General features: G+C 37.1%; 1 protein-coding gene across 2 annotated transcripts in view; it reads right to left on the bottom strand.

Annotated features, from left to right (window-relative positions):
- The window catches only part of DMXL1 (Dmx like 1), an 87,530-nt gene that overhangs the window by 40,722 nt on the left and 21,537 nt on the right, over positions 1–25,271 (bottom strand). For both annotated transcript variants that reach the window (XM_075079263.1, XM_075079264.1), the window contains exons 6-20: positions 23,301–23,367; positions 20,178–20,353; positions 18,685–18,874; positions 16,389–16,557; positions 12,797–13,009; positions 11,850–12,103; positions 11,067–11,751; positions 10,417–10,538; positions 9,794–9,883; positions 9,382–9,481; positions 7,132–7,248; positions 5,651–5,875; positions 3,309–5,006; positions 2,619–2,729; positions 1,362–1,531 (exon numbers count right to left, since the gene is read on the bottom strand). In XM_075079263.1, the coding sequence (XP_074935364.1) occupies positions 1,362–1,531; positions 2,619–2,729; positions 3,309–5,006; positions 5,651–5,875; positions 7,132–7,248; positions 9,382–9,481; positions 9,794–9,883; positions 10,417–10,538; positions 11,067–11,751; positions 11,850–12,103; positions 12,797–13,009; positions 16,389–16,557; positions 18,685–18,874; positions 20,178–20,353; positions 23,301–23,367 (4,387 nt within the window). The remainder of the gene's footprint in view (positions 1–1,361; positions 1,532–2,618; positions 2,730–3,308; positions 5,007–5,650; positions 5,876–7,131; positions 7,249–9,381; positions 9,482–9,793; positions 9,884–10,416; positions 10,539–11,066; positions 11,752–11,849; positions 12,104–12,796; positions 13,010–16,388; positions 16,558–18,684; positions 18,875–20,177; positions 20,354–23,300; positions 23,368–25,271) is intronic.

The raw sequence follows: 25,271 nt of genomic DNA, 5'->3' as shown, positions 1-25,271 counted from the left end.
CATGCTCTGCCAGGTGCACAAGAAGGCAGGAGGGGAGGGGGCACAGCTAAGAGAGCGGATTCAGACTGACCAAAGGCATATTCCATATCATGTAATGTCATGCCCAGTAGGTTACCTGGGAGGGGCTGGCTGGGGGAGGCAGGCATTAACTGGGGCTCGGGGCCCGGCAGCATCAGTCGGCGGGTGGTGAGTGGTCGTATCGTTTGTGTTTCTGGGTTTTTCCCTTTTCCTTTCTATTATATTACCATTATTGTTATTACTGTCATAAAATATAATAATGAATTAATTATGAAACTGTTCTTAACCCACAAGCTTTTTTTTCCTTTTGCTCTTCCAATTCCCTTCCCCACTCCACAGGGCTGGGGGGAGTGAGGAAGCGGCTGCGTGGTGTTTAGTTGCTGCCTGGGGCTGAACCACGACAAATACCTACATCTGAAATCATTCCTGAAATCATAAAATTAATTTATTAGTTGCTCTGGTAGTCACAGGACAGATGGGAGTCTTGAACAACAGGGTGGGACCAGTCACAACAGGAGAAGAACTGTTTACATGAGATTACTTTTGGAGGTTGGAAAGGAAAAAGGGCTAAGTGACAGCAAGAATAGTCCAAGACCCATGTAAAGTAACCTTAAATCCAAGTCCAGGATACTTGGAACTTTTTACGTGCGAGGCAGGTAAGTTTCATAAAGTGATGATTAATTGCCGAAGATTGAAAAGTGAAAGTAGAGACATGCATTTTACCAGTTCATGCTTTGTAGTCAGAGTATCTTGTGCATGTCATTTTCTAGCTCAACACACTCAGCTTTTCCAAGAGCTTAAAACAAGTGTTAATGAGATTAGGCTTATTGCCGTATTTGTGATTACTAAAATGCATATTTCCACCAAAAAAAAAAAACCCAAAACAAACAAATAAACCAAAGCAAAACAATAAAAGCTTTTGTTATCATGGAAATGTAATCAGTTTGCAAGACAGATGTACAATATCTTAGTTGTCCAACTTCTGATAGGTTTCTAGGGAGAACCTTTTCCCATAACTTGTTGCCTAATTTTGCTATAAAATACAACTATATGCTCAATCTGAATCTTGAGCATCCACAATAAGCACTGTGCACTGCCACCTTCAAAAATGGAATATCTAAAAGCCCAAGACGTACTTCACTGGAATCTGAAAACTGAAGTACTAAAAAAATACAAAAGTTCACATTCATACAATAAGCTATATGTAGAAAAGAAATACAGCACGAAACATTTAGAAACACTGAACGTACCTAAAAATTTAAAACATGTAAATAGAAGGTAAACACCAGAAGACAGCTGTTTGAAATAACTTTGGTAATTTTGTTCCAGAACGCTATATTTACCTTTTCTATGCATTTCCGCAAGCTATGGATATTTCGAACCCACCATCCTATACCCATAGCTCTGAGTTCTGACCATGTTGGATCTCCTTTCTGCACTGCAGGGAGCATGCTCAGTAGTTCTTCCTCCGCTACTGAGTGAAACGCCCAGGCAAAATGACTAGTAGACAAGCCTACATAATAAACCATTTAAAAAGAAAAAAAAAAAAAAAAGATTCACTAATAAAATAATCTAGAATCTGAAGTCAAGAGGGTGGGAAAAGGAGAAGGGAAAAAGGTTGTGTTGTTTGCTTATTTTGGATTTCGAAGTGCATTGCTGGTGAGGCAACAGAGATTTAAGAATATTTGTAAGCTGCATACCAAATATTAAAGAAAACTCATACATATTAAAACAGTTTTTCACCTGCAAATTTATTAAGTTTGCAAATAACAGTGTTCCTTAGGTACTTAGAGTGGGTGACATTAAGATTAGCCATGATACAAAATGCCACATACTGACTCAACTCTGAAGTGGATAATCGCAACTCTAGTGAGGGCCAGGAGACACTTCTTCAAACAGAGACACACTCAGCTGCACCTCTGCAGCTGCCTTGGAGGCACTTCTTGCTCCCAGTGATTTCTGAGCTCAGCAGAAACAGAAGTATCTCGGCTCAAAGTGTTCTATCACAGAGCTAACTCAGCAGTGCTCATTAGTGGCAGTCCTAGCAAATTCCAGCCTCTGATGCAGCTGAGGGGTGACAAGCCATTAGATTGGAAATGCCATCAACTGTTGTGATGACTAACGAAATGGTAAAGAAGCAATCACAGCCAGTCCTTTAGATTTGATTAGGCTTAATCAAATCTATCTCAGTCATCTGGAATATCAGGTTGGAACTACTTGAAACTATACCAAAGAAAGCTATTGGATAATTATGGTAAGCATATGAAGAGACATTTAAAATCTGCACAAGGTTATTGGAATACCATGGTACCAGAAGTACAGAAAAGCCAGTTCTTTTGGGAAAACAGGAAAAAAATTAAAACTGAAATTGTTAGGGGAAAAACAAAGTCACTTCAGTTCCCAGACCTCTCCCTAAAACAAACAGACATTTCCTGCTCTGGAATATATTAATATTGAACAATATTTAAAACAAAAACAAAACCAAAACAAACAAACACAAAATAACTCATTAATTCTGCAGAGGCATGTCAACAGCAGAGTGATCATATGTACAGCTACATCACTAAGATTCACCTCATCTAAGAAAACACATCAGTTACCTTGGTGAAGCAGTTGAGCTCGATGTACAGGAGGAAGTGAAGTTGTTAGAAATGTGTGAAGACGAACAGCCAATAAAAATTTTAAACCACACTCATCAAGAGTTTCTCCACCTGGAATTAAATATTTTTATGCACACATTAGAGAAACTACTAGAAGTAGCTATTTGCTGTCTTAACAGAAGAAATATTTCACAATTCTGTGACTACCAGTGCTTTAAATTCATAAATATAATGGCTTCATTCATAATTCTTCCCTTCCAGGAAAGGAAATAAGGAAAATTTCAAATATAAGAAGTTTTAAAGTTGTTTGTTCTTAATCCAAGAAAGTGTTACCATATCAAAAAAAACATAAAGTTATTTCACAATTTCTCTACATAGTGCAAATACCGGCCGTTAAGAAAGTTGCCTCTTCAGAAGTGAATTAGAAACAATAATGGTATGTGAACTGATGGACTAACACTGGAATTAACAGTTAGCAATACAAAATTTTATTTTATGAAAGTCTGAAGTGTCGAAACTTTAGTGAAATAGTAAATACTGTGATGGCAGAGTAACCAACACAGGGTATACTATGAAATAAAACTATGATGTGCTTTCATAAGCAACAAAAATATTCCAAAATAGGAAAAACTCCCCCAAACAAAGGTTGTGAAGCACAGTAGTGCATTTAACTTAGAAGAAACAGCTTACCCTGATTTCTGTCTCTGCTTTCTCCGATGTCAGTACTGGTAGTAGCAATTGTATCTGCCAAGGCCATCAACGACATTTGCTCCATCCTAGTCAGACCTGGTAAGCTTGAATGAAGCAAGTGACGAGAAAGAACTTGAGCATGCTCTGGTCCAAAGTAAGTTGGGCTATACTGAGAAAGATCGATGACTTTTGGTTTCGAACTTTCTTCCTCTGCATCAAATGTAACAAGTTCATCTGTACTTATAATAGTACTTTGAAAGAGATCTTCGTAATTGTCATTCGGCATATCTTTTTTATTTTGACTGTTTTGATTATTAGCCTTCTCTGAACAGGAATGAGATGAATCGTCATCCGCAGCAAGCAGAGCATACAAAGGCAATGGTGGAACAGAGTCTATTTCAATATAGTCTGTAGTCTCACTTTTGCTGAATGTTTTGGGATCTCTGGCAGTACTTCCACTAGCACTGATGGTTAGAGATCTGAGCCTCCTATCATGATTAGGTTCAGATTCATTTATAGCAACAACTTCTCCAGCAATGCACTTCACCAGATGGGACAGAATGGCCTTTGCTCTACGTACTTTACCAAGGTCCATGAGTTCCAACAGTTGATATGGATGGTACTGAGGTAAAGTGGGAGATAGTGTATGAGCTGCTTCAAAAAGACCAGAGTCTTCCATTTCTGTAGACAGATCACAGGCAGATCTCTTCCCACTAAGTTTCTGTGCAAGGCTGGTCATAGATCTGGTCAAGGTTCGCTTTGGCGGATGCAGACCTGAGGCAGCTGACTGGCTTTGTTTCATTAAGCTAGCTGTACACGGCATACTTCCACTGCACGAATCTGTACTAACTAGTTCCTGCTTGGAAGGAGATTGCCACTGGGAATAAACATGCATTTCACAATCCATTCCAACTACTAGAATGCCATCACGCACCCAAGACAAAGAGACTGGAAAAGGAGGTGACCCCTCTACAGATGAAACCAAGTCGACACAACGCAGCAGAACAAACCTAGAAAGTGTTGTAGCCTTCATACTGCCACTATGGGAGACTGTAGTAATCTCCTTACCATTCTGTTCTTGCATTTTCCCAGACACCTGACCAAACATATAAAGTTTTGATCCTATTCCCACTGTTAGAATATGTGAACCATCTTCCCTAGACATCCAATCTAAGTGCACCAAGTGCTTAGTGCTGGGCATAATATTCCCACCATGAGACAGAGAAATGTCTTGTTGGTTATATGCCACTAAATTGCTATCAATACTAACACCAGAGCCTAACATGGTGCCTATCTCATCTAAATGAAGAGTCTGTTCTAGAATCCAAGAACCACCGCCTGTAGATTCACATTCAAAAATACCGACATGCATTACGAAATTTTGAGAAGGATTACTATTTTTAGATGTTACCTGCTTGTATGCTACTGCTAATCTGTTTGTGTGAGCACAGCTAACTTCAGTTGGCCTTCCTGGAACATTAATAGCACTACTACTAAGAAGTCCATCCTCAATCAGTAAAGGCCATTCTTCCCATACATATGTAACATCACTACGTGCACTACATTCTGGCATGGAGGAAGCTGATGATTCAGTAGTAACTCTGCATCTCCAGAATCGAACTTTTCCATCAGAGCATGAAGTAGCCAGCAGATACGGTGCACGACAAACAGGATATATGGAAGAAGAACTCAGATGTCCTAAAATTAAATAAAATACATTTTTACTGAGGAGAATATTAAAAAGCAAGCAAAAAAGTAAACACACTTTTATTCAGTTATTTTATTATTCTGAAACAAAAAAATATTAGCACTTCCTCACAAAGAAGGTTGTTTGCAGGGCCTCACAAAGGAGACAACATGACAAAAATACTATGAAGCTATTTGCTTCCATTTCATGCTCTAGAAAGGAGTCAAATTATACAATTTGAACCTCAATATCCATCCTCTCTCCCATCAAACAAATGTTTCCCACTCAGAAATCTGAAACTATTTATATTTTTGCAAAGACTAGTGATGGAAGCCTTAAAATTTAAGTATAGATCCTACAAAAAATTCTATGAACGCCTGCAAAACCAAATTTGTGTTTCTATAATTCCTTTTATTGGAAGGTTCTGGAATTCAATAAGTACTACACCTTAAATAAAAGCTTTACTTTAGTATTAGTTCCAGGATTGAGACATAAAGCCAGGGGAACAAGTTTTAGCAAATCTTCTGGAACCACCTACAATAGTTTTTAAAATTAAACAAAAAATACCAAACTTACTATTACTTTGTTTCTATTTTAAGGCCAAAGTCAGAAAGGCAAGAATGTCTTATTTTATTCTTCAAAGAAAATTACAAACCTGCTGATGGCTTTACACTTATTATCTCTACTCCTTCTGGCAAACTCAACTCTTGACTATATACCATTCTGGAGGACAAAGTAAGCCAGCTGGTGCTCTGAAGGTTTGCTCTACAGGCTTGATACTTTTGAGTGAAAGGTGACTGGATCTTCTCTGGATCTGGTGAAGACGACAGTTCTTCCGTTTGTGTTGCTGCTTCAGGTGTGTTTGAATCTATCTTTTCATCTAAAAAAGTTTGCATTGTTATTTTTAAGAATTCAATTATTTCTTTTAAGATAAGAAGTAATTTTACTCACCTTTAAAAGTTCCAAAAACACGACTTAAAATTTTACCTTCATTTTAATGAAATGTGTCCCCACATTCAGATTTAAAGAGAAATGCTAGCATCTCAGATGAAATACTTCTGAAATTTTAGAACTGCTGAGAAGCTATAGCTTTAAACTCTTTAGACTTAATCAAACTGAAACCAAAACTGCAGATGAAAGATGTACTTATGTGGTTATCCATGGAAATTAACACTTGATGAAACACAATACACCTGCAGCTACAGAAAATTAATTTAACACCTCCATGTCTTACCTTGTAAATCAGGGAAAGGTATTTTTCAGAAAAGTTTTGTTAATAATTGCTTAAAATGTAGGATCTCGGAGAGTATGTGAATTCATTATGTTTGGGTTTTGTCTTTTTTTTTTTATAATACTCAACAGCTGAGGTATGAATTAGATGGACTCGGAACATGATGATTGCTAACAGGTTGGTTGAAAAGCCTTATCAGTAATGTCATCATATAAATAGAACAGAAAATTTGTATCTTTAGTCTTCTCACCAACTTATAAACTAATTGCAATAATACTTAAAATAACTGAAGAAATTCTGCATTTGAAAACAACAGTAAAAGAAATACCAATTTGGTTTAAATGGCAGAAACATGCAATATACCAGAGGAATCTGTTATGTAGTGAATGCCAGATTTATGTTTTCTTAAAATATTTAAATGTTAACCAAAAACTACTGAAGTATATCTTAGCTCACTTAAAAAGTTATGTAGTTTTTATGGTAGTTTAGTAGTCTGAAAGAGAACCTGAAGACTTCAGAACTGCAAAATTGTTCATAATTGTAGTTGTACGTTTAGGTGCTTCAGACTATGGTCCAGTTTAGAACTTGTTTGCAAACTCAATTGCAGAACAAAAACTTCTGAGAAGCAAAACATCTGAGCTGTTACATTGCATTAAACCCAGATAAATATATTTGCCCTTAGAATGCACATGAAGTACGGAACTTTGGGCTCTGCCTGAATTCAAAAGCTTCAGCATTCTGAAGATGAAGTAAACAAGAAAGAATGGATTGTGATGAAAGCTTGTAACAGAATAATTACAGACTCTTTTCAAAAAGCTGAAATACAATTTAGAATATGCTGAACAGCAGATGTATTCACAAAAAAGTCACTTTTCAAACAGAAAACTACGAGAAAGAAGGCTTACCTACTGAGACAGGAATTGACTTCAAATGTAAATGCCACATATGTAGTAATGAATGGTTTTGAGTATACTCTATTACTATCAAGTAGAATTTTTCAGAGAATCCATTCTGCTGGTTTCCTGATGAAATTCAGAACAGGAAGATCTTAGGGGTTATTCACCTGAAACCAGAACTAAATTTTTTCTGGCTAGCAAACAATTATATTAAGCTATCGCAATTTAATACTGAAATGCAATGGTCTGACTACATCCAAATCTATTAGTTTTCTTAGTATTTTGTCACAAGCAATAACCACTACAGTTACAGGTACACACATGAAGAACTATCAATGCTTTCTTTTAGAGAGTACAAAATATTTGCCTGAATGTGTTGTGTTTAAAGTTAAATCCCAGAATGTATTCTCAGCTCTTCACCGTTGTCTTTTACATGCTTGTCTCTTACAGTTTCTTCGCTATCTCTCACTGGTAACTGTAACAGTTAAGACAGTGAGCTGTAATGTATAGTAAGTATACAAGTTACACCTAGAGAAGAAATGCCATGTCAACAGTTGGGAAAGTTATAGCCTGGTCTAATGGATAGGCTCATCCATCACAACCCAGCCAGACTGACTATATAGTCTGGAATGCACACGAGGTGCAATGCTCCTTCCTCAGAAATTATTTGCTATAGTTTCACCCCAAGAAAAGACAACATAGGTTGTAATATCAGTAGGAGACCATTTCTAAGGGGTACACCCAGCCAGTCCTCTTCCTTAGCACCAAAGCAAACCCATGAGGAGAAAGAATAGTTAGTTCAGTAACCATCTTTCCTCCATGACTCCTCCAACACTTCTTTAGGTGTGCATCTACATAAAACACAGTCATCAATAAGCTGTTTGCCCTGTGGGTTTGACACTGGGTTGCTTACAGTACTGTAGAGAAATGCAAGTGAGTTTGGTGGTTTTTTTTGTTTTTGTGTTTTGTTTTGGTTTTTTTTAACAACATAAGCTAAATTCTTATATGCTTTATCGAAGAGGAAACAGTGGGGGGTTTAAAACTAAAGAGCTTTAAAGTACTAGAAAATACTTTCAAATTAGAATGTATGAGAATGATATGCTTCTAATTTAGTTTTTCAAAGGATCCATTTAGTCGAATTTCTTACACGGCAGCAATCCATACAGGCCTTCAGAACATGTACAGACATACACAGTTGCCCTTTCATAAGATCAAATAACTTCCATATTTCTTCTAAAGTTCTTTCTGTATATCATACTCAAGATGCAAAAGTACAAGAAATTTATGCTGTAGAGTAACATTTCTTTTTGTTCTCCGCTTTGTTCCTAATTTTCAACATTCCATTTGCATTTTTTACCTCTACTGAGAGTTGGGTTGATATTTTCATAGATTATCTCCATTACTCCAAACCTCCTCTCAACTAGAAACAGCTAATTCAAAACTGATCACTATGTATATACAGTTCAGTTAATATTTCACTAGGTGTCTCTCTTTTCTTCTAACAAGAATAGATTTTGTATACCAAGGTATTATGCAATGTTTTGGCACTATTCCACAACTTTGCTTCCTTTTATTCAGCATTCACTTTACTACTACAGATTACTTGGTATCACAAACTTTATTCTGACCCTTTTTTCCCACATTATTTCACTGGAACAGAACAAAACAAAATTGAGACGCTTATGTAACACAATCACTGACCCACTCCACCACAGAAAACCAATCATTTATTCCAGAGCAATTCAGATCTGCCCTAAGACCTACAAATCCACACACTACTCATAGTGTTGTATTTTATAGTTTTGTTTTGGGGGATTTGTTTGGCCTGCCATTTATTATACAACGCAAGGCCTGAGGAGCAGTATTTAGCTGATGTAAAGGATGAACATCCATCATGAAAGGATGCAAGTAAGCTTTATCTATGTCATACCCTACAGCTAACAGGGTCTACATTTAAAAGCCTTTCCCTGTCATGTACAAAAGGTATCAGCGATGGAATGCTTAATACAGTACATCATGATTTAAGCTACTTTATCTAGATTTGGTTGCATACTACTCTTAAAGGAAATGAAACACCCATGAGTTTCATTACACTACGTTTTCTTCTTTGGTATACGAAGATCTCAAATAGAGTAAGGTACTTGACTTTAAAATGCTAAAAGCTATACAACAAATTTTTTTTTCCTCTGTAGAATGAAAAATACAGTATTTCGTATTATATAAAGGATATAAATAAAGAATACATAAAGAATTCTTTACCAGATTCTGATAATTTGTTCTTTTCAGATATTTCCTTCTCCTGGTTACTTAAAATGAAGTCTTCTTGAAAAACATGGAATAACTGTGTTTTCCTGCCATGCTACGGAAGTAAGAAACACATGCAGAAATTTAATATCATGGAGAGTACTGTCTAAGACTGCACTCTAACATGGGAGCTTTTAATTTGTTAATTTACACACATCAGTGAAAAACTTCAAGAAAATGCACCTTTATTACCCACCTTTTTTTTTTTTTACTTACAAGCACTATGACATCAAAAGCAAGTATATGTCAGAGTCAGTCTTTAAATACCTCATCTTTACCTGATGGAGAGCTACGGGTATAGCCTTACTATTAACACTTTTTAAACAAGTTAATTATGGTATAAAATGAATACAGGAAAAGGTCTTACAAGCTCTGTGATAGCATCCAGTTCAATGATACATCCTGGGCGAGCTGTAGACTGCTGACTTATGATGTTAAAAACTTCACCAACATATTTCTGTTTAAAAAGAGTCAGGGGGATGGTCTTGTTAACTCAGTTTTGTGCATTCCTGTGGCACAGCCTGCTAGGTAGGTGCAACATAACTAAGCAAATGTTAACTAAAGCATTAAATATACACTGGTTGCAATCCACCAATAACACAGGTAACATTCCCCGTTTTATCACAGCCACATTGTTTTCGATGGCTGAAAGGTGACAAGAACTTGCATCCCTCATCTGGAAAGCGCTGCATTCCGCAGTTTATTGTCTTTTCCCCAAGCTGCATTGTTGACTCAAATTTTTATTAATATGGACAATGTACACATAATTTGTTGCTCCATTATTACTCCTAGTAATGCAAGTGTTTCAGAGGTATTTCTCAACCAAATATTGACCTGCCTCAATATGCAGAGTTTAAGATTAAAGAGAATGCAGTATGGCTACAACATGAAATCCTCAGCAACAGGCTTAGTCAGTTACCAATAAGCCAGAAACTAGTGCTACTGAATTAAGTTCCAACCTCCGAAAACTTAAGACAGCTTTTCACTTACAGAAATTTCTGGATTGGAGAGCTCACACAAAAGTTTCTTAGCATCTATTACAGCTTGATATAATCTCAGATGCTGTCCGTCACTAGCCACAAAGCAGGCACTTGGAGAATTACAGTATGCCCCTGAAAAATAAATAAGAACACCAAAGCGTTCAAATATTCAAACACCAACTTGCTCCCTCTTTTCAGCAAAAAGCAATTTTGAAATTATGAAAGAAAACAATATAGCATAAGAGAAATTCTTTTGTTACTTTCTGTTCACAAGCAAGAACTACAAAGTTTAACGCTGCACACTGCAACCAAATCAAAGTATATGAAAGCAAATGAGAATGCCATTTCAAACCAGAGCAAATCTACTGCTGCTTTTAAGTGTTCAACATGTTCTGAGGTATGCACTAGCATTTAAGAACTTTACTGCATTTCCTCCTAAAATATCAAATACATAAGAGAAGGCAGAAGAACACAGCAATTCTCCACAGAGGAATAAAGAATTTCCAAGTATCAGCAGCTTAGAAGTTTGTGAAATAGAGGACCCATGATTAACATTTTTTCCAATTCATTCAAGTATATCTACGTTATCTATTTAATAGCATTATTAGGTTATTTTACTTTTATTCTAGACCACTTCACAAATCAGGAAACCAAACTCACCAAGGCAATAGCTGGGTATAAGTGTGGGCAGCCATGCAACATTAGAAAAAGCTGAAACATGGAGGGAATTGATCCGAGCAAGTTCAGAAACTCCACCAGAAAAGGACAAAGGCCCAACAGGGTCAACTCTCCAAAGAATAAGTTCACTGTAAACCGCATTGGGATCCTGGGATGTTACATCTTCATTGCCCCTACTCTGAAGTCTTACTGGTGACTCCTGAGACTTTAAAGAATCATTTGCCTGTTTTGCATTCTCAGCATCTGGTGAAATTAGAGCGTTGTGATGTGAGGTTGTAAGGAGAAGTGGTAATACCGAGTGGCAAGCCAAGTCATTAAGATGAAAACGGTGACCACAATATCGGGATTTATGTGAAATACTGAGGACAGTTGAAAAAGCAGACTCCTCCGCAAAACTCACTAGCCACTGGTTCAATGACCCATCTGCATGTTTGGAAATCATCATAACATTGGGTGTGAAGATGCTTAGTTTTAAACTGTTGGTTGATTTACTGTGTCCAGAAGAGATAAGCATAGATGAAGATCGTGTAAGGCCAGGAGGCTTTTGTTTGCCTTGTTGAATAGCTAAGTCAACATTTTTGGTACAAGCATACATAACTATACTTCTGCAAAGAGAGTTTGCATCACCAGTTGGAAATGCAACAGGAATTCTTGAGACAAATGACACCTGGAATTTTAAGAAAGGGAGAAAAATAAGTATTGAAGTTATTTTCTCACCATACTTCTCACTGAATAACAATGTTTAATTTAGAAAAAATAAAGTACCTGCACCTGGCGAAACATGCCAGGCTGGTATTCATCTAGCCAGTCCACATGCCATACCAGCAGTGAACCATCCATAGGATGTATACTGAATAGCATGTCGGCATTTTTACTCCATTCAGAAAGTAGTACTTCAATTTCATGATCAATAATATTAGGAGATAAAGGAACAAGGCTCGAATTTGGAATAGTCTTCTCATCACCCAGTTCCTTCTTTTCTTGGTTTCCTTTTTGTTCATCTCCATTTTCATCAACGTCTAAAACACAAACAGATATATATACATTATATTCAAAAGCAGAAGTACAGCAAGCAGTGTTACTCAGGCCTTTTACAAAATACTCACATAAGCACAAATTTAAATGAATAAAAATTTTAACCAGAAAACCTCTAGTGGACCTCAGTCAATGACTAACAATCTAATATAGTTTATATGGCATCTTATTTTGAAATACTTATTTTTTCCCACTTTATATAAACTTTTGCATGCATATGCAGAACAAAAGTAGTCATCTTCAAACTCTACATATTTAAATTAATTGATTGTATATATTTAAAATTTAAATACTATGTTATAGAATAATACTATTTATATTAGGTGTACATTAATATTTTAAAAAAAGAAAGATAATTCTAAGGTTCTACCTGCCTCCTTAAACATGTTAAAATAACACTCTTTCATGTAAAGGCCTCCAGGTCAGCCTAATTAACACAGTTTTCAGCATAAACAACCCAATTTCTGCAACAACCATAAACAAATTCAGAACTTCTAGACAAAGATTTTTAAAAGCCACTTAGGTACTTCCAGCTTAAGGGAAGGAGATGCATAGAAATGTTACTGTAATCTGACTGTATCCTTACATGTCAATTTGCTTGCCTCTTACTTCACATGAAAGAACATTACAAATTACTTTGTAAGGTGAAAGCCATTTGTCTATGATAAGACTTTTACCGTCTTCCGATCTGCCATCCATTTGATTAGATTCCTCAGTGTTAGTCTCAGGCGAATGATGTTCAAAACTCTTTTTAAGTTGTTGCAAAAATACTTCCATGGATAAAGTAAAATGAAGTTCTTTGTTGTTTAGCCAGTGCACAACAAAAGGTCCACTTTTTTCTTCATTTTCACCAAGACTCAGAGATGTGATAGAAGGGAGTAGAGGAATATCTACCAGAAAAAGATGTTGACATTTTTGAAAACTGAGTAGTTTGGTCAAAAAATAATTTAAGAATAGTTTTTATGCAGAAACCCTACCATGAAAAAAAAAAACCAAACCCTAACTATACTGCCACTCGTCATTCATTTTTCCAACATCATCTACTTTCAGTATTAAACTGCTTGACTGCTACCACAGGGAGGCTCTTTGGCACACTTACATTAGATCTACAGCATGGCCCTGTGCTGTTACATCTTCATGATGTAACACTGTTCATAAAGGTTAATTTGTCTTTTGCCACTACAGCTCAGTATGAACCAAATAATTTAAGCATAATTTCCCAACATCTAGTCCACAATGGAGGCTGCAATAGGTATACACTGTAATCAAGAACCACGTATGACAGGGCTTACACTAGCAAAAACTAGTACAGTGACTCTAACATCCTCATATAAAGCCAGGATTTCTGATTCCTACAGGTTCTATTATTATTTTACATTGTCTTATGATGCCACTTGGTGTCCCAAGTGGCTGTGAAAAATAAAGCAGTAATCACAGAATAAGTGACAGAGGCAAGTATCAGACTGCTGCAGAGTAGCATAATCTAAATTAAGTGTGGCTAAAAAGCAGCTAGGTGATTTATTGTAATTTCCTTAAATTGGCTATACAGAGTAACACGCTAAAAGCTCAGCCTGCATTTAGCTTCCCCCTAGAAGTCTCCATATATATTCTCATCTTCTTCTACTCCTTATTTATGCAACACTACTTAAATTCCATGCCCCAGGAGACAAAATACTGTTTACTCTAATGCTGGTTTGTTTTCTTCTTTCAAAGCCAGTGATGGCTTCGAATTGCTTACCCTCCAGCCTAGTCGAAGAAAATTAGAACAGAGCACGCAGATAGAACAAAGGGCCACCATGACTACCAGCAATTTTGCTGTGGGGTGGGGACACAACATGAGAAGCATGTGAGAAGAGCATAGATTATTTAAGAAATACAGTCTCTCTTGCTAAAAAAAGTCAATTAATTCCAGTCTCAAAAATACCGCAATATATTTGGCAAAAACAGAACGTGGAAGGAAGAATTCTGTTGACCTCTCTTTGGAAGATGAAACTATGGTAAATGTGAATAAGAAGGTGAACTGGAAAGGTGAGTTTTCAGATTAGATTATAAATATACATACTTGGAGTATTTATCAAAAGATTGCTAAAGAAATCAGGGTTTTTTTTCCCTGTTCTCCTACCTAAAAACTACCTTTTAACTGATGCTCAGCTCTGGACAAAATCCTTACACAATTTCTATTTGCTTCATAAACCACATTCAGTCTTTCCAGAAAACTTCTAAGGGATTTAAATTCACTAACTTTTTCTGGATTGGCCTAGAGGTAATTTTGTCCTAACCACCACTGCTTATTCCTTTCACTGAACTCCACTCCAGCTGAACACCAGTTTAAATAACACTCTAGTATAAAGTAAGGTCTCAAGGACTTTGTTGCTACATGAAAACGAGTTTCAAAATTAACAACAGAACACAAATACAACAAAAACTAAAAATACTTTTATTCTTTTATATGACAGCATTATTCCTCAAAAAGTGAAGTGAATGACAGATAAAGGTGCTTAGGCTTTAGTTTTTATCAAGTACTCGGTTGTAATAAGGGCAAATTTTCAAGTGAGAGATCGTAAACAGATTTGGTTTAAATTAAATGAAAGAAAATACAATTAGGTTTTCAGATAAAATTTAATTTCAAAAGGGCAATCTAAAAGGACTACCTAGAGAATCTGGTTATACTGAGGTACTTAAGGACTTGACTGTGAGGGAGAACAGATATTTCTTCAAATTAAGATTAAAGATGTGAAAGTTACTTCGAACAGAGATTCTGCATTAAAGAACAACCTGTTATCCTCCAATCTACTGAATTAAAGACAAAGTGATCCGAAAGACACTATCAAGATAGATAATATTAATACAGATAACAAGATTAAAAAGGCCAAAGACAAGTGTTAGACACCTCAGAAAACCTTTTACCATTCTTTTCCAAAATTACTTTTATTTGCATTCCATCAGTTTGCTGTTGAGCACATTTATATTGCAGAAAAACTACTAAAAGCAAAATTGAAGTAAACTTAGTTATTATGTATAAAGAAACAAGGAAAGTAGTGCACTAAGAGTAGATATAAAAAAAGATGGTGAAAGATTACATGCTAGCCATATGAAAAATTTAGCTAGCTCCTTGTGCAATTTGAAGATGCAGAAATGCAGAGAGGAGAACTACCAATCTCCAAGAAGCTTTGGAGAAATTTTCCTTTATTGCATTCGGTAGTAACATAGGAAATCACCGGAGACGTTCCCTGTAGGAAGAGGATAATATTGATGCTACGGCACAAAACTGCAAAAAGTTTCCTTTTGGTAGGCTGGACGTGATTCTAGCCATAGCTGCTAAAAGAAACATGAACCCATACTAGAGAAGATGAAGACTAACTCTGATCTTATAGCAGAAAGTGTTTACAGCTTGCTTTCCCAGCAATGGTAATGGAAACCAATAGTTCTTTATAATTGTACCAAAACTGTGCAGCTACAAACACAAACTAATCATGAATGCCTTTAGGTCAAAATTGGCCTTTCAAACAAGGTCAGTAGGAACAAAAAAAAAACCAATTTAAAAGTACTATTTATAGAACAGAGCTTAACTAGTTTAAGAAAAGGATTACATAATATGTTTGCTTACTAAGTCTAAATGCAGAAAATCACATCACAGCAATAAAACCTTAATGAAAGGACACTCAATATTACATTTCTATTCAGTTTTTCAATGAGCAGACATACACTTAGTTTTCAGCATACACAATTATGAAGGCACAAATATTAGCAACTATAGCAGATCTTCCCTAATGCCTATCAACATATTGCCTGACTGCAAGAGAACATTACATTTTATGTAACACAACATGAAGGTGTGTTTTACGTGGTTCAAAGACAGAAGTACAGAGATGTGTGGTTACTTCAGACACTTAGTGTCAGGTACTCATTTTAAGAAGTTTGGAAATTTTTGATTTACCAGTGTCCTCCCAATATCACACATAATCCACAGTAAATTTCTAAGTCCAGTCACAAATACTTAGCCTTCTGCATCTCAGATCACTGTGAATCTCAGTTAAAAGGTGACCAAAAATCAAAGACAGGATTGCTTTAGAGGAAATTAATTAAAATAATTTCAGTACTCTAGAACAATGTTCTTCCATGCATTAAATGAAACCAACATGCTAGTAATTTTGCATGATTATGTAAATACTACATAAAGACATCTGAGCCAGTTAAGCTTAGACCAGCAACACAGAACTAACAGAAATTGTAGCTCACCCTGTAGCAAGGATATACCACACTTCTTACCTGTGGCTGGATTGATACTGGCAGCAATATGGAAGTGACAAAGTGCATTTGCATGAGGAGGTATGTTCCTGTGAACTTCATGGGGATCTTGCTGATGTGGACCATATCCAGTATGTGCTACAACAGCACCCGATCTCCTCCTTCCTCGTCGGAAGTGCCTCAGGCTTAACTGCATGAAGAATAAGGTGTCATTTTTAATTCTTTTCAAAAACAAAAAGCAGGTTTCATCTGTAAGTGGTTTTCCAGATACCAGTGAAAGAAATTTTTCTGTTTAATAGCTACTTTAAACTATCAGTGGAGTTACGTGCAAAATTACACTGTTCAGGTTGTGCCTACATAGAGAGATAACCAGTGCCTTCAGATTCAGTTATGAAGGCCCATACAGTACCTTAACATAGGAACTGCTTCATATCTCAGTATGCAAAGTTCATACAGCTTCTAATACTTAAACAGAAAATACTGTTATGTTTCATAAACATTACCACGTTTATTGAAGATTCTGAACAATAAAAAAGCAGCAAATCTGAATAATCTTATTTCAGACACTGGGAAACAAGATCAGTACTTTGGATCTGACTGGATCAGTACTTCCACTCCCGTCACAAAGGCCCAATGGGTTTTAAGGTGTTCCGCCCTTTATGCAAATAATGTTTCCAAAGGAAAAACAATAATAAATTTCTGAGATTGACTATCCCAGTATTAAAAGTCTCACTCCATGTACTGCACAGTTCAAGACCATTGTGCTGTAGATATCTATATAGGTACCAAAAGGTACAAGAAGGTACCAATTGGTATTAAGGATGGTATTACACTCTTGGCATTCCTTTTCACTTGCTAACCTTTGCGTCTTACCACAGCATGCTCACGTACATCAGCTTTCTCCCAGTTTTTATGTAACTTATTTCTGATCTCTTACGTTGCCCTTTACTTTCAACAGGAACACAGAACTGCCTCCAACTTCCTTGCCCCCCTGCCCTTTGAATATTTGTTTCTTTGCTGCGTTGTCCCTTTCAGCCCATTGTATTTTTCATCTGTGCCACATGTGCTAAGAAAGCACTGTGATCATGCTAAATACATCACTCCATTAAGATAAGAGCACAATACCCTCATACTCTCTACACAGCTTTGCAGGAGACCACTAATGCCTCACCTTCCCCCTGCTTCCCATTGGTTAGGAAACACTTTGTTAACGATCATTTGCCTTAGAGATATAGCTTACGAGCAGTCTGCTCTACTTGAGGACTACAGCAGAAAGGCAACAAAGGCTATCTTTCTTCCCTCCATATTATCACTCGTTTTCCAGTTGCAGAAGCCAGAGAGCATCCCACAACATCAGAGGTAACCAGTGAGCCCCTACCATACATTTTAAGGCAGCATCATTCATGGGTTTCACAATACCTATATACATTATGTGCTGCATACTTCTCCTGGCCCTTTTAACTAGATACCACAAAGCACTTTGCTTCAGTCACCAGAACAAAACAGGCAGCAGTGACATAATGGCAGTGTGTCTTCACATGTGAAAACTCAGTGGGATAATTATCAGCTTAGCCTTCCTAAGGAAGTTGTTCTGGTTTCAGCTGGGATAGAGTTAAAGTTCTTCATAGTAGCTAGTATGGGGCCATGTTTTGGATTTGTGCTGGAAACAGTGGTGATAATGTGGAGATGTTTTGGCTGTTGCTAAGTAGTGTTTACACTGATCAAGGACTTTTTCAGCTTCCTGTGCTCTGCCAGGTGCACAAGAAGCTGGGAGGGGACACAGCTGGGACAGCTGACCCCAACTGACCCAAGGGATATCCCACACCATATGACATCATGCTCAGTATATAAAGCTGGTGAAAAGGAAGGGGGGGACATTTGGAGTGATGGCGTTTGTCTTCCCAAGTCACCGTTATGCATGATGGAGCCCTGCTTTCCTGGAGATGCTGAACACCTGCCTGCCCATGGGAAGGAGTGAATGAATTCCTTGTTTTGCTTTGCTTCCGCGCGCAGCTTTTGCTTTCCCTATTAAACTGTCTTTGTCTCAACCCATGAGTTGCCTCGCTTTTACTCTTCTGATTCTCTTCCCCGTCCCACCAGTGGGGAGTGAGCGAGCGGCTGCGTGGTGCTTGGTTGTTGACTGGGGCTAAACCACGACAGAAAATTTAAAGTAAATTCACTCTTTTATAACATTTCATGCACATCTATGGTATAAAGGATTTCAGGTTATGATACATGTTTGAATTAGTAATTACAAATCTGTCTGAAATTATGTGTGTACATGTGTTTATTCTCACTGTTCAGTTTCAGTTCTTACCTCTAAAGCATTTTGCACTTTTTCCTTACTTGAAGTATTTCTCTTGAAGTTGCTTGTGAAGTTCACTGCTTCACTCCAATTGTTGTGTCCTCCACCATACAATAGGCTGTCATTGGGTAACAAAGTCTCTGCCCAGAGACGACAAACATTATCCTTACAGCAAGTCAGGAGTACATTGCAGACAGCACCACTAATGAAAGAAAATTTAAGGTGTGAAGAAGCTGCTTACTATCACACAGTATCAAAATAAAGCAACAGTACCAAACAATTGTCCATTATCAGCTTTCAGAATTGCACCAAGTCATTTAAAAATACTGAGGAAAGAAAAACTCAACAATACATTCTTAGGAAAACAAATGGTGTATGAAAGGCTTTCATATCTATTGAAGTGCCTGAATATAAGTTACCTCAAACTTATTACACAACTGTACAACACCAAATCATGGATTTCAATTTCCAGAGTGAGTCATAGCTGAAAGAGTAAACTGTATGTTTTTCTTTTTAAAGTCCTGCACATAAAAAGCTATTCATATTCTGGGTACCTGTTCACAATTCCCCAGAACATACTGCTGTCCAGCACTTACAAAGAAACAAAGATAATATCAGGAATGCAACAGCCAATTTAAAACTACAGATTTTTCTTAATTACTCTTTTTTCAAATACAGTCTGTGTTACATATATATATTAAAAAAAAAATCAATTAACCTAACATAGCCACTGATAAAAAACTATATAGATCATCAGGTTTCCAGTTCATGTAAGTTCGCAATTAGTTTTAGCTAAGATTCAAAAACTATATGGATCATCTGACTGCGCTGTCCAGCAGCACACTTCCTTAGGCATCATGGAGTAGGTAAATTTTCAGAACTGATTTAAGGACTACAGTAATAGCTTTTCGAAGAGTCTTCTACTTAAAGGCTGGCTTAAAAGACAGCATAAACATGCTTAAACACACAAAGGCAGGCAGACTTCAAATAGCTACTATTTGGAATTACATGGCAGAAAGTTGGTTGCAATGCACAAAACTGCTAACGTTACTTCAGTCTGAGATTGCAGTTACTGGTGAAAATAGGAATAGGTAATTTAGAAATTGTCAGAACACACACACACAAAATCAAACCCAAAATACCAATTCCAAATGACCGTTTTAATTAAATTTCGAGATACTGTTGCTGACAGTGGTCTAGTTTTGTACCAGGCAGAGAAAAAAATTTAGGACACAGAAATATTTGAATGTTTGAGAAAGACAACATAAAGTGACAGGACTTTTGAATTGCTCTGACTCTATTAGGACAGAAAGAGAAGAATGAGGTGGGATCAAATACATGAATGGCCACTTAAGACAATGCAATCAAAAAGATGCAAAGAGGTAATACTGCAAGAGTTGATGTATATTTAGTCCATTGTCTAAGCCAGTCTGTGGGACTCCCCTTCTCTTTCCAGTTCCTTCCCACCTAAGAGGATGCTTACCATCCTCTGAAGAACTACTGACCGTGGCATGAATTTACTGGTCTTCCTCCATGAAAATGCATTTACTGATCGAGGATGAGCCAAATAAACAAATGAAAAATCAACTTCTTTTGCTTGTTTTTCTGGACCTTCGCCAGGTGGTGCTATGGCTGATCGCCAGCTGTCTGTATTGTACCACACCTTCACAAGACAATCATCCTGGGGAAAGAAAAGACAGTAAATGATACTATCTTGCATAAGAATATGATGCACTGGAAGTACTTCTGTGTATGTCTCCTGGGTTTTCGTTTTTCTTTTAGGTAAAGTACTTTTCAGGTGACAGAAAGTCAGTTCAGTAAATAGAACTTCAAAACCTTATCATAAAGTAAACATGGCAGCAGAGCTTCCTTTTAATCTTTCTTGCCTTTACTAGCTTGGATTTAATTTAATTCTGCTCCTTCTGATCAGCTGCCAGTTTTTAACCACAAAAATGCAGGCTATACTGGCTCGAGCTAGTATTCAGATGTTAACACAACTTACTGTCCTTTGACAGAAAACCCCCAAATTGAAATGCTAGGGATACAAACAAAGGTCAAAGATGACAACTCAGGAATCAAGGTCAGCACTGCTCAGCCTGCTTTTCTCAGATAGGCATATACGTGAACTGAAAAAATCATGTTCCTAATGTCTGTGTCCTTATGCCTTAAAGGACCAGATAAATTAATCTGGATCTAGATTTGCAGGTTGCTGATCAACTATTAAATATGAATGGTACTGAAATATTGCATTAACCTAGATATGCCTAACATGACCCTACTGGCGGGAGGGAAAGGTTGTTTAGCTGACCAACATCATCTCTCAAAAAATTAAATAAAGAAAGAAGACACAGAAAAAAAAGATGTATTATAAAGATTCTGCAGGCAGCTAATTAACTTAGTAATTTATGGTAAAAATTCATTATTAATTTTCCTCCTTAGTAATTTTTCCCCACTTATTCCTACTTATTCAGTAATTGTACTTGGCATGAGTTTATAATGTACAATAACATAACAGGATATAAGACATTCCAATCAAAAATTCTGCAAGGATATTACCCCAATAGAAGCTATTTGCAGATTAATCTATTTTTTCTACAGTTCAATTACATTATAACATTAGAGCCCATCAAAACTTGACTTTTAAAATGAATATTAACTCCTACACATAAGAAAGTGAAATACATAGTATACATTACCAACAATGACAAAACTTTTTTTTATAAAACCTGTATTTGAACAATTTTAAAAGTAATAGTTATCTTAAACATGACTGGAGTATCTCTCCTTTCAGCCAGTAAATGGCTAAAGACATCACAGAACATATAGCAAGCAATATGACATCCCAAATAAGCAAAATGGGAATGGAGCATAAAAATTGTTGCTTTGTTATGATACAGGGTACAGTTTATCACCATAAAGTCTAGTGTTTCACTTCACATGTTGGAAACTAGTCAACTGGAATATAGTTTATCTAGAAGAAGAAATCTAGATTAATTTAAGATTTGTTAAATCTTTGTTTCTTCCTTAAAGACAGCAAATGCCTTAAAAGTTAGTCCTCTAAGCAAGAGTAATTATCCGAAATGGCAAGCTTTAGAGGAAAAACCAAACACCTACAACTAAGCAAAATGTTAGTCATCTGTTCTTGATGCATCCAACTGATCATGAAAATATGCATAACAACTACCTTTTAAAACCAAGACTTATTTATAGACTGAACCATCCTTGAAGCTTTGTGCTTCGAGCATATATTAAGGGACATAATGATCCAAACAGCAACAGAAAAGCTCCACATACTACAACTAGATCAGACACTGCTCTAACCAATATTTGTGTGTACATACTAATTTTTTCAGTCATGCCTCCAAGACTAGTCCAAACTGCACAACTGTTTTTCATTCTTAAGTCTGAAACTCAATTTGTCAGGGTAATATTGCTCTGGATTCTGTGACACTTAAACCAGGTTTTCACTAGTCTCAGCAACTGCATTGTCCCAATTAACCTTACATAGTAGCATTCTGTTTCCTTTAATTATTCTGCAGTCTCTGCTAGGTTCTTTATTTGGTAGCACAGACTTGACGCTTACCTGCATCTGTTAAACTGTATTAAAACTGCTTATACTGTTTTCCATTTCTTTTTTAAAAACAGTAATCTGAAAACTTTTTTTTTTCTTTCCACAATCTACTCTGATAAACCCATCAGTTCTCATAAGATGGGTCTGGACATTCTTACCAGAACCTTTTTACCAATGCCAGTATGACTCTGCCCTCAGATAAAGACTACAGTATTATCTGCAGAAAACTACTCATTTCACATCTCTTAACAAATAATATACATTCTCATATTGATTGGTCACACTTTTTCACTGGATCCTCTACATTTGCTTTATTTTTTCTGCTTTGACTTGTTTGGATATTATTCCCTTACAAAACCTGAACACCAAGTTCTGTAGTATAAATAAAAGATTAGTTAGTGTTTCAGGAAGTGAAAGCATATGACAGTGACATTTTGCTTTTTTTTTTTTTTCCTTATTTTGCCAAGGGGTTTTATTGCTTTTGATGATAAGCCACTCAATGCTGAGCACACAGAACTAATCTATAAGTTTGGCCACCAACACTAACATTAACTACGTGTAAATATACCTGCGGAGGGAAGTATGAATTCTCTTCTATGTACACAAATAGACAGACACATTTACACAGAAAGATACTAAAAAGCTAATTTTGATTAATGGTGTCATAGTAGTAATGAAATACTGAATGTAATTCCTCACTAGAAGGATATCCAGCAGTGAGATCATTGATATATCTCCCTCATTCCCCAAAACTCTTTTCTTTCTGGTGTATTATAACTTGGTACTGATAAAAAAAAACGAGTATTCTAAAATAGGAAGCAGTGAATATTTTTTGGCTCGTCCCCCCCAAACCACCTCTCTCCCAAATTCTTATTTACCAAAATGTAAATATGCATAGAGGGATTACTGGAAATACTATGTAATATTAAAAAAAAAAAAAGTAGTTTTTCCTTTAAAAGCTTTTTTTTCTTTTAAAAAATGCATGGGTTTGTTTTGCTTGTTTGCTTTAATAGCTTATCTGAATTAGTACAAAACAAATTAGAAAAAAACCACTTACCTTTCCAGCAGTAGCAAAAAACTCCCCATCTGGTGAGAATTTCATTAAACAAACTTGAGAAGCAGTTCTATCAGATAAAGACAATTAAGAATAGAAAATAAGTTTGAAGAACTTTTTAAGAACTCTAAACAGTTTTTTCCCCCCTTGTACTCATGCAAGTTGATTTAATTCTTATATGCAAGCGTCCACTGTATTTGTGAAACAACTTCAGCTTTAACAAAGTCCAGAATGAACACGAGGTAAACTTGTGTGCAAAACATGGTTGTAGTAACACCGGAAAAACAACAAACCAAAAAGCTGTAGCTGAGGGTGCTACAATATTGCAAGCTATTGTAAGAGCAAACAAGCTGCTAACAGATTAAACTCTATGCAGATATACTCTACTTCCGCTTCACAATCATTTGGATTTCAAATTGATTTCTGCTGTCCCATATTGTCTTCCAATTTATGTGAAAGACACTCCCATTTCTCATACTTTCTACAGCTGTAACTGAAGAAAACAAAAAGGCATAAAAAGAAAAATGTAGTTAAGAATCCAAAAGGGAAGCACACCAGAAATGAAGAAGTGGAGGATTATCCACCAAGAACTACAAGGGCATAGCCAGAGTGCAGAGACGCAGTCAGAAAAGCAAAAGCACAGCTTTAATTGAAACTGGCTATAGACATAAAAAATAACAAGAAAGGGTTCTTCAGACATGTCAACCATAAGGAGAAAAAGAAGGAAAACATAGGCCCACTGTTACACAGAAAAGAATCAATCACCAATGATGCAGAAAAGGCAGAGGTTCTCAACACCTTCTTCACCTCTGTCTTTACCAGCACTGTTGGGTCCCAGGCTTTGGAAATGAAATTGCCAATTGAACCAAACACCAACCCACCATCAGCGAAGGAAGAGTTAGTACATGAATTACTACAGGAGCTTGACCCTCACAAATCAACGGGCCCTGATGCCATCCACCTGAGGGTGTTTGCTGACATCATCACAAGGCCACTCTCCATAATCTTTGAGAAGTCATGGAGAACAGGGGATGTCCCAGAGGACTGGAGGAAGGCAAATGTTACCCCCATATACAAGAAAGGCTCGAGGGAGGATCCAGGTAACTATGGGCCCATCAGCCTTACTTCAATCCCTGGGAAAGTTATGAAACGAATCCTCCTGGGACCCATCACAAGTCAACTGAAGCACATGACTGGGAAAAGCCAACATGGCTTCACTAAAGATAGATCGTGCTTGACAAACCTGGTGGCCTTCCATGACAAAGTGACTTGCCTGGTTGACATGGGGCAGGCGGTGGACATTGTCTACCTGGACTTCTCCAAGGCCTTTGATACAGTCCCCCATAGTCTGCTCCTGGAGAAATTGATGTGTTATGGCCTAGACAAGTGGTCTGTGCAGTGGGTGGGGACCTGCCGCACCCAAAGGGTGGTGGTAAATAGCTCTTCCTCAAACTGGCAACCTGTCACTAGTGGAGTCCCCCAGGGATCGATATCAGGCCCAATGTTATAAAGATATTGAATAAGTGATCTGGGTAACAGCATCAAGTGTAGCCTCATGAAGTTTGCTGATGACACCAAGTTGAGTGGGGAAGTAGACACTCCAGAAGGGAGAGCTGCTCTGCAGGAAGATCTGGATAGGCTGGAAGAGTGGGCCAGCAAGAACCTTATGAAGTTCAGCAAGGACAAGTGTAAGGTCAAGCACTTGGGAAAATATTATCCAGGAGTGCAGCACAGACTGGGATCCACCTGGCTGGAGAGCAGCGCTGTGGAAAGGGACCTAGGGGTCCTGGTGGACACGAAGCTCAACATGAGCTAACAGTGTGCTGCTGCGGCCAAGAAGGCCAACGGGATGCTGGGTTGCATCAAAAAGGGCATCACCAGCAGAGATAAAGAAGTCATTATCCCGCTCTACTCAGCACTTGTCAGGCCACACCTGGAGTCCTGTGTACAGTTCTGGTCCCCGCTATACAAAAA

The sequence above is a fragment of the Phalacrocorax aristotelis genome, chromosome Z, assembly GCF_949628215.1.
Source record: "Phalacrocorax aristotelis chromosome Z, bGulAri2.1, whole genome shotgun sequence".
NCBI classification, from domain to species: Eukaryota; Metazoa; Chordata; class Aves; order Suliformes; family Phalacrocoracidae; genus Phalacrocorax; species Phalacrocorax aristotelis.
Note: the sequence above shows the minus strand (reverse complement) of the source record. Positions and strands in the feature narration are given on the sequence as shown.